General features: G+C 41.2%; 1 protein-coding gene across 2 annotated transcripts in view; it reads left to right on the top strand.

Moving 5' to 3' along the window:
* RASSF8 (Ras association domain family member 8) overlaps window positions 1-4,953 on the top strand; it is a 117,724-nt gene extending 112,771 nt beyond the window's left edge. For both annotated transcript variants that reach the window (XM_005653134.3, XM_005653133.3), the window contains exon 6: window positions 734-4,953. In XM_005653134.3, the coding sequence (XP_005653191.1) occupies window positions 734-855 (122 nt within the window). In that variant the 3' untranslated portion in view covers window positions 856-4,953. The remainder of the gene's footprint in view (window positions 1-733) is intronic.

The raw sequence follows: 15,922 nt of genomic DNA, 5'->3' as shown, positions 1-15,922 counted from the left end.
CATTCAAAGCTAATTCTTTGGCCACTTAATAATTTTTTTTTTTTGGCCTGCGCCTGGAAGTTCCCAGCCCAGGAAATGAATCTGAGCCAAAGCTACAAACTACATCACAGCTGCAGCAATGTTGGATCCTTAATCCACTGCGCCAGGCTGGGGATCAAACTCATGCCACCGCAGAGACAACATCAGATCCTTAATCTACTGTGCCACAACAGGAACTCCAAATTTTGATATACTTCCTGTTTCTGAGGAAAATCAATAATATTTCATTTATTTATATACTTAGATGAGCAAATAATCACCAAATATCATGCTATTAGTTTTAAACTACTTCTTTACAAACTTTTTCCTGCAATATGTGTTAGTCATGGTCTATTGTTTTAGCTTCTCTCTGTTCCTAATGCCCCTTCTTCCTCTCCTAAAAGTCTTTGTTATCAGTGTGTGCTGATATTTAAAAGACACCTCTAAACCTGTGTGTGCATATCATCTGAACAACCCAGAAAGAGAAGCAAAATGCTTACCTTTTGAAAAAGACCATGAACTGTTTTAATCACTGAAAACTGTTATCACCTTGAGAGGCGATTAACAGTCTCTCCTCTCACCCAGGACCACAGCAGGTTGCAATCGTTACTATATATGATTTGGTTCTTGAGAGCAAGAAAATTCTAATTTTTCATATTGCTAAGTGCTCCAGTTTACTAAGAACCTCAAATGACTTTCTCTGTCTTTTGTCTAGAGGCACCATTCCAATCTGGGTCCCTGAAGCGGCCTGGCTCCTCTCGGCAGCTCCCCAGTAATCTTCGTATTCTGCAGAATCCTATCTCGGCTGGTTTTAATCCTGAAGGCATATATGTATAACATCTGCCTTCAGGGGAGAGACCCAGGAAGGTACCAAGGACAGTGAAAATTCCTTCTTTGATTTGTGCCAATGATGAACAGAGGATATATTTCACAAGCCACTGTATCTTTTTTTCTGTCCTAAATTGCATACCACTTGGAGCCATACCCTGTGCACTGATGCTGAAGAACAAAGAAACTGTGTTTTCCCACATCTACAGTGTTGACATTCTTGTCCAGCAGCTGTAATGCAAAGCCTTCATTTTTATTTGTAGCATTTTGAGAGCATTAGGAAAGTATTATACTGTGTGTATACATAAATAAAACCATGACTTAAGAGTGAAGAGAAATATGTGACTGGCTTAGTTTATTTATTCCATGTAATCAATTACTGAGTGAATGTTGATGTTTTAATATTTTTATTAATACTTATCCTGTGACTAAATTACATTGCATACTGTGTGATTATGACTTTGTGTGCATGTTGCCAGACTCTCTACGTTGCTGACTTATGGCTACATGAATGTCGTAGGGTGCTCCGCCATCAAAACTAACTCCAGAAGAACTGACTTGCATTTACTTTGTGAACCCTTCCTAACCATTGCTTAATTAGGTGAGATAATTCAGGTTTCTTTTTAATTTGGGGTTTAATCTTTTCTTTACAGTATTTCCAACACATGAACAGAAGGTATAAGAACAGAAATATTTTCATAAGATAAAGTCTATGTTTAAAAGGTTTGCAGTGCTTCAGACGCTATTGAACAAAAATCTAATTGTTGAATATCCAAACAGGCATGGGATTTCCTGACACATGATGTGTTTTATTTCTGCCCTGCCTTATTATTTTAATCTCATGCATCCTCAGAGTTGCCATAATATATAAATTAGAGATGCCTGAGGATATCTTCAGGAAGGTTGCTTTCAGTGATATATTTTTTAAGTAATCCACTTTATATATATGGTCTGTTCGTGTAAGCACCCACAGATGCATTATTGCTTACACATAATTTACTGTGTACATTATGGACTATTGCAGTTTCTCCAATCACTTAAACAGAAAGTAGGTTGGAATTAGGTACTTTGTTACCAAGGAAATAAAGTTAAATTCAGTGTTTGTTTTCATTAATTTCCATGTTGACTTTTATAGGACATTAATCTCCATTTGTACATATATTTTCTTATTTATAAAGCCAAAAGTGTGTCAACACCCCTCCCATGAGTACTGACTTAATTAAGATTCACAAGCTTATGTAGATAGATGTGGTCATATATTTCTTAGCCATTTTTACATTCCCTCTGATCAAAATTTGGTACAATATAAATAAGAATTTAATCTGAAATTGAAAGTAGTTTTTAATTCTGAGGACACATCTGTCTGTATTATTTACATGCAACAAAGTAAAAATGAATTAGTATATTAATGCCATGCTAACAGTTAAAAGATGTAAGTTGTATCTTATGCATGAGGGTAACTTTGGATGTTTTAAACACATTTGACTTATTTTTGGTTTAATGAATGCTGAGAATGCTGCTATATTTAGGTTTCCAATGAAAAATTTTAAGAATGGCTGTGAAAATATATAGAAGCTTCAAAGAACTGAAAGTAATAATGCAGAGTTGCCTTTTCTAGTTCAGCTAAATGGCAGACCTCAACTAAAAATATTTTCTTTGGGTTCTTAGAGTTATCCAGTTGACCTTGCCATTACACTATTTTGCAAATAACTTGAGAAATAAATGATTCTTACCTAACAACCACGACGACCTATACCCATTGCTCTCAATTTATAATTGTTATTTCGTATCTACTATATTCAAAAACTAGGAGAATTTTAAAAACAAAATAATTTGTAGATGTTAAAACAATGATTTATGGATGCCCAATATATGCCTTATTTTTAAAGGGTTCCATTCTATACTGGGTCGTTTTGTTATTGTTCAGAGAAACTGAGATCTTATTCACAAAGAAAAACTTTTTATAAATTGATCACATTCTACTTAAATCAAAATGTTAAACTGAAGATATATTAATTGCAAAGATGTTTGGCATGCCATGAAAACACAAAGTCAATATCCAACTTCATTGTTGTAAATGATTATCAGCATTAACCTCATAAAGAAAGACTGGCAGGATTCTCACAACTTCAGCTGAATTTTCAAGCTGCCAGATAATCTTCACAGACTTAATGACAAATAGAAATACTCTTTCCTAGATGAGAAGAATATATAAATGTGAATTTGATTAATATACTGAGAAGCTGTACTTTTTAATCAGTTATATTACTTCTGGAAGCACACCTCTAAGAAATATTTTCTAAGTCTTTTTTTAAAATAGAGACTAGAAAATTCATTTCCCTAGGATATCTTAAAAATATCTTAGTCTGTTTCTGGTCATTTTTATCTGTTGCAAATACAAATGAATTAAGATTAAGTGCCACACCTTTGGATACATTTCTGAGGGGGGAGTGGGCAGTGGTATAAAAAATACCAAATAGAAAATTCTACATCTGGGGGAATACTCAGGTTCTAAATACTAAATTAGATTTCAGAGTTTTTTTCATTATTATTACACTGCAAGTTCTTTTTCTGTTTGTTTAGCCACTCCCACAGAATGTGGATGTTCCCAGACCAGGGATAAAACCTGCGCCATAGCAGTGACCTGAGCCACAGCAGTGACAATGACGGATCCTTAACCCAGTGAGCAACCAGGGAACTCCACACTGCAAGCTGTTTTATTGTGATTTTCTACAGATTAAATACATTAGAAGATATTTTTTCCTACCAAGGAATAATTTGAATTAGCATTGATATATTTGACACTCTTGAGTGTTTGTCATCCTCAGAGAATGATCCATAGTGGGTTGCCTCAGTCCTCTTGTTACTCTTTTGAGATATTTTGGTTTATTAGTTTTTTTTGTTCTTGATACACAGGGAATTCATATGTGAGACTTTGGTTGGTGCTAATAGGTGTTACCCATTTGATTCCTTCAGCCATCACTGAGCGTTCAAATTCATCATAAACTAGAACTGAAACTACTACAGTAAAAATATAGAATTTATGGTGTGAAATGTGAACGTTAACAGTGTTTAAGAAGAACAAATAAACGCTTGCTTCCAGAACATAAGTAAATTTTGTACCTGCATTTAAAGAAAATTTTCTTTGTGAATAAGAGTAAATCGGTCTTTCAGAAAAGCAACTTCATGTAAAGCCATTTCTGTGAACCTCTTTCCAAGTTAGGACTGTAGTAACGAATTGAGGAAATAATACGGAAATGGCAAAACTCTTGATTTCAGGTGTGCCGAGGGCATGGGTAGATGAACTGTTCCCTGTGTGCATTGCCTTTGAAAAATTGGGCCTTAATTTATATGTAAATAACAACGCTGTGTTCACATCCCTCTTCTACCTAAAGTTGTCTTTATTAGTCTATATTGTATTAAAATTTAGCTCATAAGTATTACTTTTATATTATGTCATTTTTTTTAAGTTGCATGTTTATACCATTTACTACAGTATTTTTAAGTTTTGGGTGAAGGCCATCAGCTGTATGGAGAAGACAGAACAATCACTATTTATTCAGTGTTGCTGCTTTATGTTTCCCGAATAAGCTTTCGATGCCAGGACAGTGACTGCTTGAAAGCTGCAGGAGCTCTATTCCAATGCATTTTATATATTTTTAGAAACCAGATAAATGCAGATAACTATTTAGTATACTCATTATATTAAACCAGCAGAAATATAAAGGCAATAAAGTATATACATATATATATATGGGGGGAGGGGAAAGATTTAAAAATAGATTTACAGCCAGACACAGTGATAGCCCTAAATGTATTTCTCGGTCTGTCTTTCTTTATTGACCTGAAGAGGATTTGAGTTGCTGCAGCTTTAAACAGAAAATTGCCACGTTCACTAACTGTGGACACATAAATATGCTTTTAGTACTGCTTTGCTTATGTGCAAATAAAATATCTGTAATCTGTATTATATGTAATTATTCTTTGCTTTTGACCTTCATTTCAAAATGTATATTTTCTGATTATTATCATGAGCTGTAAAACAAAGGATCAATATCTGATATTCTCCCAAATAATAAATTTTCAGGATTCACTGGGGTATTACAATTGCTGGTTTGTTTCTTATGTATTTATACTTTAAAATATAATTTTATTTCCTTTAAAAGATGCCCAGGAGAAAAGGTCTGTATATCAGTGACACAGAATTACATTTCTCTGAAAGTAATGTAAGGGAGTACCTGTTGTACTCAGCAGTAACAAACCCAACTAGTATCCACAAGGACACAGGTTCAATCCCTGGCCTTGCACAGTGGGTTAAGGATCTGGCATTGCCGTGAGCTGCAGTGTAGGTCACAGGTGCGGCTCAGATCTGGCATTGCTGTGGCTGTGGTGTAGACCGGCATCTGCAGCTCCCATTTGAGCCCTAGTCCAGGAACTTCCACACTACCGTGGGTGTGGCCTTAAAAAGACGAAAAAAAAAACCCTGACTTATTATCGAAGCTCTGTATTCCCAGATCTCTTTTGAACCACAAATGAGGAGTACGTCCCACCTGCCAGGCATAGGAGGTGCATCCTGCCAGTCATCCAGCAACTTCTCCCAGTTCTCAGAACTGATAAATAGCTCACAGGGCACTTGAATTTAGTCTTTCTGGATACCAAGGTACTTTCCTGTATTTCGCAATAAAGCTGCATAATAAGTTTTACAATGCTCAGCGTCTACATTTTAAGTACTTTTTAATGTGAAAGTACTGCTGACATAAATTATATTTTTTATAAGTAGAACTTAGATCTTGATCATGAAAGTATACATATGAATAATAGTATGCGTGGGAGTTCCCTGGCGGCCTAGTGGCTAGGACTTTAGCACTTTCACCACTGTGGCCCTGGTTTGATCCCTGGTGTGGAAACAGATCCCACATCAAACTGCTGCACACTGCAGCCATTAAAAAAAAAAAAAAATCTCTAAAAAAAAGTATGCCAAAAAAGCAAAGAGAAAATGTGAAGCAATAATTCAAAATATAAATTATTCTATGTCTTGGTTCAGGGGACTTTTAGAATTTTAATTTCCATCCTCCCTTCTTCACCCTCTGCCCACTCTGTGTTCTGTGAGACAGGTATAATCACGCTGGGTACACTCATGCTCTCTGCAGATGTTCTGTGAGCCTCTGTTGTTGGCCAGACACTGAAATTCCTGTGATTTGTTTTGCACCTCCACGGGGTTACAGTCTCATAGCCATCAATAAAAGAGGGCCTCACCTCAGCCCAGGGTGTTGGCAAACCGTGGAGAATGGGCTACAGCCTGGGGGCACCACCTGCACAGACTGGAAGAGAGATGGAGATCAGGAGGCTAAGAGAGAAGGTCGGCAGCGATCGGGAAGGGCATTGGTTTCCATGTAAGAATTTGGACATTTTCCTTAGAGCCATGGAAGGGTTTGAAGCATGGAAGTGAAATGGTCAGATTAGCACTTTAGGAAGACCCTTCTGGCTGGCATCATGGAGAGCTGCCTGAGTAAGCGGCCAGACTAGAGGCAACAATGGCCATTCAAGAGCTCTACAGGAGCTCAGGCCAGAGGTGGAGGTAACCTGAGCCAAGTAAGCTGTTAGGGTTTGCTCAGAAACAAATTTTTATTGAGCACCTACTGTGTACTAGGAGAAAAGGAGAACCAAACAGGTTTTAGGCAACTGAAGTAGGCAGTGGCAAAAGGATATGATATTTAAATGGTGGAGAAGGGAAAAAAGAAGCCAAGGAACCTCAGGTGTTTGGCCGCTCTCCAAAGCCTTAAGTCACTAGTAGAAATGGGGCTGTGTGTCTTTCAGAGATTAGTCTCTTGTTTTGTGTACTAGGGGTAAAAGATTGGGACAAGAGAAAGGGAAGGGAGAGAACAAAGAAACAGAGGGTATGAATTTGAGAGGTGGGGCTTCAAATGAACCTCCATCTGGTGAAGCGCCCCTGCAGTCTTTCCTGTGAGAAGGGCATGGTTTGGGGGAAAAGCAGCACCAACTTTAATCGCCCCATTCTCCTCACTGGTGTGTTGAAATCCTGTTTTTCCAGCATTATAACTTAGCTTTGTGTTCTCCATCCACCAGTTTCTTTTTTTTTTCTTTTTTTTTTTTTTTTTTTTTGTGCTTTTAGGGCTGCACCCATGGCATACGGAAGTTCCCAGGCTAGGGGTCCCATCAAGCTGTAGCCACTGGCCTACGCCACAGCAACTTGGGATCCGAGCCGAGTCTGTGACCCACACCGCAGCCCACAGCAACGCTAGATCCTTAACCCACTGAGCAAAGCCAGGGATCAAACCCGCATGCTCATAGATACTACTCGGGTTCATTAACCACTGAGTCATGATGCGAACTCCTCCATCCACCACTTTCATTCATCTGCCATATGTGTCCAAGATGATAGAAAGGTCCGACTAGGGTCCAGAATGAAAGAAGTGAAGATGGACCATAGTTACAAGTTTCCTGCAACTGCCAGCAGCTTGAAAGTCAAGTAAGTGAATTGGAATACTTAGTAACAAGTGATATTTTTAAAGAAAGCAAAACCTAGATATTTTAAGCAAGGAACACAATCAGCTAAAATGCTGTGTGGCCCAAGCAGCACACAGATGGAGGCTGGGGGCAGTGGGGACCCAGCAAGATACACCAGGAGCCACCTGCTGAGCCAGGAGGAGGACAGTGTGGCAGTCACTGAGCACTCCCGGGACCTGCTCCCACATCATCCCCACCAAACTTAACCCAGCATCCACAAGGACTGCACCAACTGGGCCACCTTGACAGGCTAAAAAGCTCTCCCTTTTCTGAGCCAAAATATATATCCTTGTAATTTTCAATTCCCTTAAGACCACACAGAAGAAACAATTTTTCACCCATGACAGAACTTTAGATATTTGAAGGCATCTCTTACGCCCCCTAGTGTTCAATTTCCTGGGCTAAATATTCCCCATTCTTTCAAACAGTCTAATTTCAGGTCTCCACACTTGAATGTGGCAGCCAGGACTAATTACGAAATTCCATCTGTGATTTGACTAGATCAACATGGAGGAACTCGATTCATTGATATGCAACCTAAAACTAAACTGGGTGGGTTTTTTTGTGAACCTCATCTCATTGAGTCAATGAGCTGGTAGTTCACTGAAATCCTGTTGTTCTTTTCACATTTTCTGCTATTAGTGAGATCTTTTCTAACTTGTGTAATGGGTGTAACTGAATGTGGGGGTGCATGTGCAGAATATTAATTTATCAAAATACTTGACTCTAAATACTCTGGAAGTCATAAATCCCAGAAGGAAGATGTGAGTTTTACCATCAAATCAATAGCAGGGTTACTTTTGTGGAGGGCAGAGTGGTACAGGGGTACGTAGGAGGGAACCCAGGGGGAATGAGTGGGGAAATCAGGACAGGATCCCTGGGGGAGGCAGACTAGGCTTCTGGAGGAGTCAACAGGCTTTCGCTCAGTCAGGTTTATTAAACACCTACTGTGTGGTGGACCCTGGAGATACATTAGTGAACAAAAACGGCCAAAATCCCTCCCCACATGGACCTTATATTAGAGGAAAAGGCAGAGGAAAAAGAAAGAAAATATATAATAGCTTTGATTGTGATAAGATCAAAGGAGGAAAAAAAAATAAAGCAGCAAAGAGTGATAGCGCCAAAGGTTGAGAAAAGATTGCAGTTTTATGTAGGTGTCCTGAGAAGTCCTTTCTTAAAAAATCACATTGGAGTAAAGACCTTAAACACACCTGCCAGAAGGAAGAGGGGGTTCCTGGGCCATGCCACCCATTTCCTGCTCGTGCAAGCAAGGTCTGGGATGCCTGGGGAGACTCTGGAGTCCAGCTTTCTGCTTCCAAGCAACTGACTCTGAACGTACAGGCCTGTTTCTGGCTGTGAGCCAATAACCCCTTCTCCCAATTAATTACTCATTCAGTCCTCACAAATCTAATATAGTGCAAGGAGAAGGTATTTTTCAACGTTTAAAATTTGAATTGAACTAAACTTAATCCTTCCCCAGTTAAAAGTAAATTCATAGGGGGAGTTCCCGTTGTGGTTTAGTGGTAATGTACCTGACTAGCATCCATGAGAATGCAAGTTTAATCCCTGGCCTTGATCGATGGGTTAAGGATCTGGCGTTGCCTTGAGCTCTGGTGTAGGTCACAGATACGGCTCAGATCTTGCGATGCTATGGCTGTGGTGTAGGCCAGAAGCTGCAGCTCTGATTCAACCCCTAGCCTGGGAACTTACCTATGCTTTGGGTGTGCCCCCCCAAAAAAAAACAAACAGAAAAAACAGTAAATTCATAGGTAAAATGTCCTTCTATGAATAGACTCAAATCTGATCTACTCACTTTTTCAAAATAGTGGCTAAAATAATACCATGAGATCTAAAGAGACTTTATTTTGCTAGATACCCTCTCCAAATTTAATGGGGCTTTATAATCTTAAAGAGATGTGTTTTTCAATTCAAGATCTTACACAAAAGCAACCATTGGTAAATTACCATACATTGATCAATGGTACAGTCTGTGATTACGGAAAGCACTTGAGTCCATGGACTCTAGGAAAAGTTTCAGATATTCCTAATGGACACTTGGGAGGTCGTGGAAAAGTGGAGAGTACACCGAGGTGGGGTAAGATGAGAGAGTGACAGGAGATGGGACCATATTGTGAGGCACGTTGAGTTTCATCAGGTGGGCAATGAAGAGCCAGGCAGGGTCCAAGGAGACTCAAGATTAGATTTGCTTTTCAGAGAGCTTAGTATGGCAAAGTTGCAGTGATGAGGCTACAGTGGGAAGAGATAGCTATTAGGGGAACCCATGGAGGCAGTTGTAATAGACCTTCTCATACATCTGTGAAAACCATCCTGATCTTCTACCCACTTCACACTCTAGTCCAATAAATCGCATTGCCCACTCTTCACCTTGTGTCACCATTTTGCCCTGAACGTGTGTCTAACACAACCCATGTGGGGGCGGGGGGGACGACAACAGGTGGACCTAAGTAGAAAACTCATAGACTCTGCAGTGCAAAGACACATATGGAGAGGTTGCCCAAATGATGGCGCAGCAAAAATTTCAAAGCCTGGCATCTGGCTTAAGGCCCAGTCAAGCTGCCACATAAAATTAACTATCAGTGTGTGTATTTAGATGGTATTATGTATAGTAGCAGCCAAATAAAAACCTTTATTACTGAATAGCATCGTGTACAAACTCTCCTGTATGAGTCTGAAGTAAACCACTGGATAGCTATTGCTATTTGACCATATCGCTCTTGCCAAGAGCTCTGACACCAAATAAACACATTAAATTTAAAGAAAGCAGTGGATAAACCCTTTACTTGGTCCTTTCTAAGCAAAGACTCTCAGAGAGCTTCCCTCTGCAGCATGGTAAATGGAACTTCAAACAAAGTGACCAAATGGAAGTTTAGGCAAATTCTTGAAAACCTCTTTGCTGGGAACCAGTTCATATCTAACCAAAATCTCTTGTTGCCTTGACTGTTTCTTCTTTTATGACTCAAACAAATAAGAAGAGACTGCTTCCAAGCCAGATTTTCACTTTTTTTCATTTGCTGTTGCCTCAAAGTTATATCCTTGATTCTTCCAAATCAGCTAATATTTGGCATACTTTTCAGATCTGTTTAGGGCACTGGGGAGCTAGTGGACATCATTCCGGAAGTCTCCTACCTTGTGATAGTCTTTCATGGTAGTGGGAGGATCCACCAGGGAAAGAGCTATTGAGAAGGTAGTGAGTCAAGTTTTGTACTTTCCTGTTGAGATGCCAGTAGAATCTTTATTGACATCCAGACAGCATTGGAATAGGCAGGTCTGCAGCTTGAGCAAGAAACAAAGCTGAGGATGGACACACAGAAACTATCTGCACCCAGACAATAGTTTAAAATGCAGAACAATCTCCCCCACCAAAAAAAAATATATATATATATATATATATATATTTTTTTTTTTTTAAATAAAGAAGAGGTACATTTTGGAGTTCCCATTGTGGTGTAGCAGAAACAAACCCAATTAGTACCCATGAGGACACGGGTTCTATCGCTGGCCTCAATCAGTGGGTTGAGGATCCGGCATTGCCGTGAGCTATGGTGTAGGTGACAGACGTGGCTCGGATCCTGCGTCACTATGGCTGTGCTGTAGGCCAGCAGCTGCAGCTCTGATTCAACCCCTACCCTGGCAACTTTCCTGTGCTTCGGCTGTGGCCCTAAAAGGCAAAAAAAAAAAAAAAAAAAAAAAAAAAAAAAAAAAAGTAGACTTTGTCAGGGAAGAATACCCATATTTGTTTCTCAATGTAGTTGGAGAACAGCCTCGGTTTTTCAGTATAGTTGGTGACAGCCTCCGTGTCACCTAGGAACTGTTTAGACATGTCCAGCCCCACTCCAGACTTTGTGAGTTAGAATTTGTGTCTTACTGGGATCCTCATGTTACTCTGATGCATATTTTTGGAGAGTACTAGAGTGCACCTGGAGAGGGCCAAGGGCATAAGCTGGAGGAACATGGCATTTGTGAGGCTGACAGACAGAAGAGACCAGCCCCAAAGCGAAGCCAGGAGGAATCAGAAGCTGAAAACATGGAGAGAAAGAGCCCCATCTAATAGCAGATGTTAGAACACCAATCTAAACAGAATTATATGTAGGGAAATTATATGAGGACCAATTTAACCAACACCTTTTTGTTTTTAGTGTCTTTTTTGTCTTTAGCAACTCCGGATTTTCTAGAGAACATTGACAGGGTCACATTTCTCTACAGATCACCAAGTATCCAAATATCTGGGTTCTTCTTACCTCTCAGGGTGGCAAATTGCTTTTTGTATGTGGGTGATTTAGGGTAAGTGAAGAGAATTTTGAGCTGAGAGTAGACTGCCTGGCAAATCATCTTTAGGATTTAAAGGTAACAGGCCAATAAATCGAATAGATGGGGATGGGCCTAAAGAGCAAGGGCTAAATAGGAGAGAGTAACCCCACACCTGGAGATGGGCTCAGCCAAGACCAGACAGAGAAGGGGTGAGGGAATGGGCCACAGGGCATTTGCACAGGCTTCTGGGCATCAGTGCCCCGGATGAGTATGACTGGGGTGCCTAGGCCCTTGTGTGGGAGGTGGGGAGGGCAGAACTGGGGAACAGCCTGCCCCCTTGGAGTGCTTCTCCCTCCATGGGGGGCCAAGAACAGGTCCCTCTTGTCTTCCTCTGAATTATATAGATCCAGGGTTTCTTGTGCTATCCAGAGAAGTGGAAAGGGGGAGGGGAGGGAAAATGCCAAAAATTGACTGATAAGTATATAATTAAGAAAAACAACAAATATGATGTTTATTTAATTTTCAGTGTTGTGGAGAAATTTATGCCTGTTTCTTTTTCTTTCTTTCTTCCCTTTTTCTTTTTTTGGTTTTTTTCAGGACCACACCCCCAGCATATGGCGGTTGCCAGTGTAGGGGTCAAATTGGAGCTGTAGCCACCAGCCTATGTCACAGCCACAGCAATGACAGATCTGAGCTCTGTCAGCGAACTGCACCACAGCTCATGGCATTGCTGGAGCCTTAACCCACCGAGTGAGGCCAGGGATCAAACCCAAATCCTCATGGATACTAGTCAGATTTGTTTCCGATGAGCCACAATGGGAACTCCTATGCCTGTTTCATTTAGTTTACCTTCTTTTGCCCCCAGAGTTGCTTCTCTTCTTCTTCTTCTTCTTCTTTTTTTTTTTTTTTTTTTTTTTTTTTTTGCCTTTTTGCCTTTTTGCCTTTTCTAGGGCCGCTCCTGCGGCATATGGGGGTTCCCAGGCTAGGGGTCTAATCAGAGCTGTTGCTGCCGGCCTATGCCAGAGCCACAGCAAAGCCAGATCCAAGCTGAGTCTGCGACCTATACCACAGCTCATGGCAATGCCAGATGCTTAACCCACTGAGCAAAGCCAGGGATCGAACCCGCAACTTTATGGTTCCTAATCAGATTTGTTTCCTCTGCATCACGACAGGAACTCTTTTTTTTTTTTTTTTTTTTTTTTTTTTTTTTTTTTTTTGCTTCCCTTCTGATAGCCTTTCTTGAAAGTGGTTTCTAACATTATATTTGTTTGAACACCCTATTCCTCACTTTGAAAAAGTGCCATGAGTCTGGAGACCAAGTTCTAACACTATTTCTAGGAATCCCCATTGTGGCTCAGCGGTAACAAACCTGACTATATTCATGAGGACACAGATTCGATTCCAGGCTCTGCTCAGTGGGTTTAGGGTCCGGCATTGCTGTGAGCTGTGGTATAGGTCACAGACACAGCTCAGATCCCAAGATGAGGTGGCTGTGGTGTAGCCTGGCAGCTGCAGCTCTGATTCAACCCCTAGCCTGGGAACTTTCATATGCCTCGGGTGCAGCCCTAAAAAGCAAAAACAAAACAAAACAAAAATAAAAAACAAAAAGAAAGCCCTGCTATTTCTATTTTATAATTCCAAATGACAATGGGCAAGGTGTGACTCTTTGGGGTTCAGTTTCCACTTTTCCACTAAGATGCAATGATATCTCTTTTCCATCTAGCCCCGCATGACTCTATGATATGTAACAAAGATAATAAATGTAGAAAGATTTAAAAATCACGAAGATTGAGGACATAAGTCACAAACATAGCAGCACCGAATTGTGTAGTCAAATCAGTCTTTTTTAAAGTGTATGACTGAATGCTGTCCATAATATGGGTGGCCAGGAAAGACAGAATAATTAAGAGGTAATCAGACCAAAGAAAAGTCAATAATTCCTAACACACACAAGATGAGGATCCAGTCTCCCCACTCGGAGTGGCTGGATAGACCCTCCTCTGCTAAGACTTACAGGCTCCCACATCACTGCAGGGAGCCCCTGGACATCAGGCTGCCCACTGGGCTAAAAGGCTGATTCTGAAGGAAGAGGTCCCTCTGTCTCCAATCTCACACCTGCCCTGCCGATTTGAGCTAAAAAACTTGACCTAACATACTTCCTTCCTTCTCCCCACTACCAACTATTATGTGCTGAGAGCCTCCTTTACTTCCTATCACAGCAGTTATCATGATTACATAATGATTTGTCTAATTTTTAACATCTATCACCTACAGATCATGCAATGTCTCTTACTACGCTATACTGTAAGCACCACGAAGGCAGGGACTATGTCTGTTTTGTCATCCCTCTGTTTCCAGTACTTAGCACAGGCCCTGGCACATGCTATGCAGTCAATAAATATTCATGGGATGAAAAGATGAGTGGATTTCATCTTGCACACGAGAAGATGAACTCTTATTAAGTCAAATCACTAGCAAGAAATATCTATATAGCTAACAGAAATATGGGTCTGATCTCAGGGGCTCCAGAGTCTGCCCACCCTACTCACCAGGGGACTCCACCTCCCTCCTAGACTTCAGCCTCCTGGCTGAGCCCTGGTGTTAGACGGGGCAGTGAGGGAGAAGCAGGCACAGAGGTGATGACATGTGGCTCGTGACTGGTCCCTTCTCACTTGCCCTTTCTAGGTTTGTTCTCCAATGTTCGGTATCTACTTAAGGAACATTGACCCAGCACCTACCTACCAGAAGTTTTCCTATCTGCAGAAGGTCTTAGCATCTGGCCCAGTGGCCTTACCCTCACGTGGAGGATCGTACTGAAAAACACCCAAAACTATGACCTCTCACCTCTCATCCCCCTTCCTATATATCACCGACTGAAAGGGAAAAAAAAAAAGCACAACTTAAAGTTGAGAATTATGTTTTGTTCAATGGACTTTCTGAGGACTCAAGCCTGAAAGGCAGCCTCTCAGACTGCTGAGAAGAGAGAAGGGAGGAGCCAGAAGACAGAGGGGGTTTTGCAACAACAACCCAGGAAGTTGGAACATAGAAAGATTGCTGTTAATGAAAGAAAACCACACACCTGAAGTTCATGAATATGGCGCTTTTCTGTGTATGGGAAGATGCAATGTCTGGACTCACTGAAATCATTGCTTTGATATGTACCTTTACTATCGAGGGTCAGTATCCTGCTTTTCTCCATCCTGAATTCCCCCAGGTTGCACAATCACGGGTGGCTACAGTGGCTTCTGGCTTGATGGCTGCAACACTCTTGTTTACTGATATGGCAGGTGACATTCTTCATCCACAGTCTCTAGTACATAAGCGATCAGGTTGTAAAGATAGGACACTTGTATTTCTCCAACTGACAGGCTCATCTCTCATTCCTAATGTGGCCATTCCATCTCTGTCCCAGATCCATGGGTTACATAACCCAAGCTGAGTCCTCGATCCACCATGCCAATCTCGAGGTCCATTTCCAAAGCCCAGGTGTCCTTTGCCTCAATTTCCTTTCTCTTGCCCAGAGCGACATTCCACAACATGTCCACTCCATCTGCCAGATCTGCCCATCTCCTGCTCCCTCCTATTAAACTATCCCTTCAAAACTCCATTGGGCTTAATATCACTAAGATAAACAGAATAAATACATTCCTGCCTAAATGGAAATTAGTTTAACTCTCTTTCTTCTTCTAATGTCATTGAAGCAAATTCTCAACGTTTGCATGACTCATGGAAGTTTTTGGTTTTTTAAGGGCTGCACCTGCAGCGTATGGAGGTTCCCAGGCTAGGGATCGAATGGGAGCTGTAGCTGCTGGCCTATGCCATAGCCTATGCCAGACCCAAGATGTGTCTGCGACCTACTCCACAGCTCAGGGCCAGGGATCGAACTTGCGTCTTCATGGATACTAGTCAGGTTCGTTTCCACTGAGCCATGATGGGAACTCCTCGCAGGAGCTTTTTTTTTTTTTTTTTTTTTTTTTCTTTTTGGCCATTTCTTAGGCCGCTCCTGCGGCATATGGAGATTCCCAGGCTAGGGGTCAAATCGGAGCTGTAGCCGCCGGCCTACGCCAGAGCCACAGCAACACTGGATCCGAACTGCCTCTGCAACCACACCACAGCCCATGGCAACGCCGGATCCCCAACCCACTGAGCAAGGCCAGGGATGGAACCTGCAACCTTACGGTTCCCAGTTGGATTTGCTAACCACTGAGCCACAACGGGAACTCCTCACAGGAGCTTTTAATGATTCCTTGTCTTGGTTCTATTTATCACAACTCAGAGC

The sequence above is a fragment of the Sus scrofa genome, chromosome 5 (assembly GCF_000003025.6).
Source record: "Sus scrofa isolate TJ Tabasco breed Duroc chromosome 5, Sscrofa11.1, whole genome shotgun sequence".
Lineage (NCBI taxonomy): Eukaryota > Metazoa > Chordata > Mammalia > Artiodactyla > Suidae > Sus > Sus scrofa.
The sequence above is the reverse complement of the archived record's forward strand: the minus strand, read 5'-3'. Positions and strand labels throughout refer to the sequence as shown.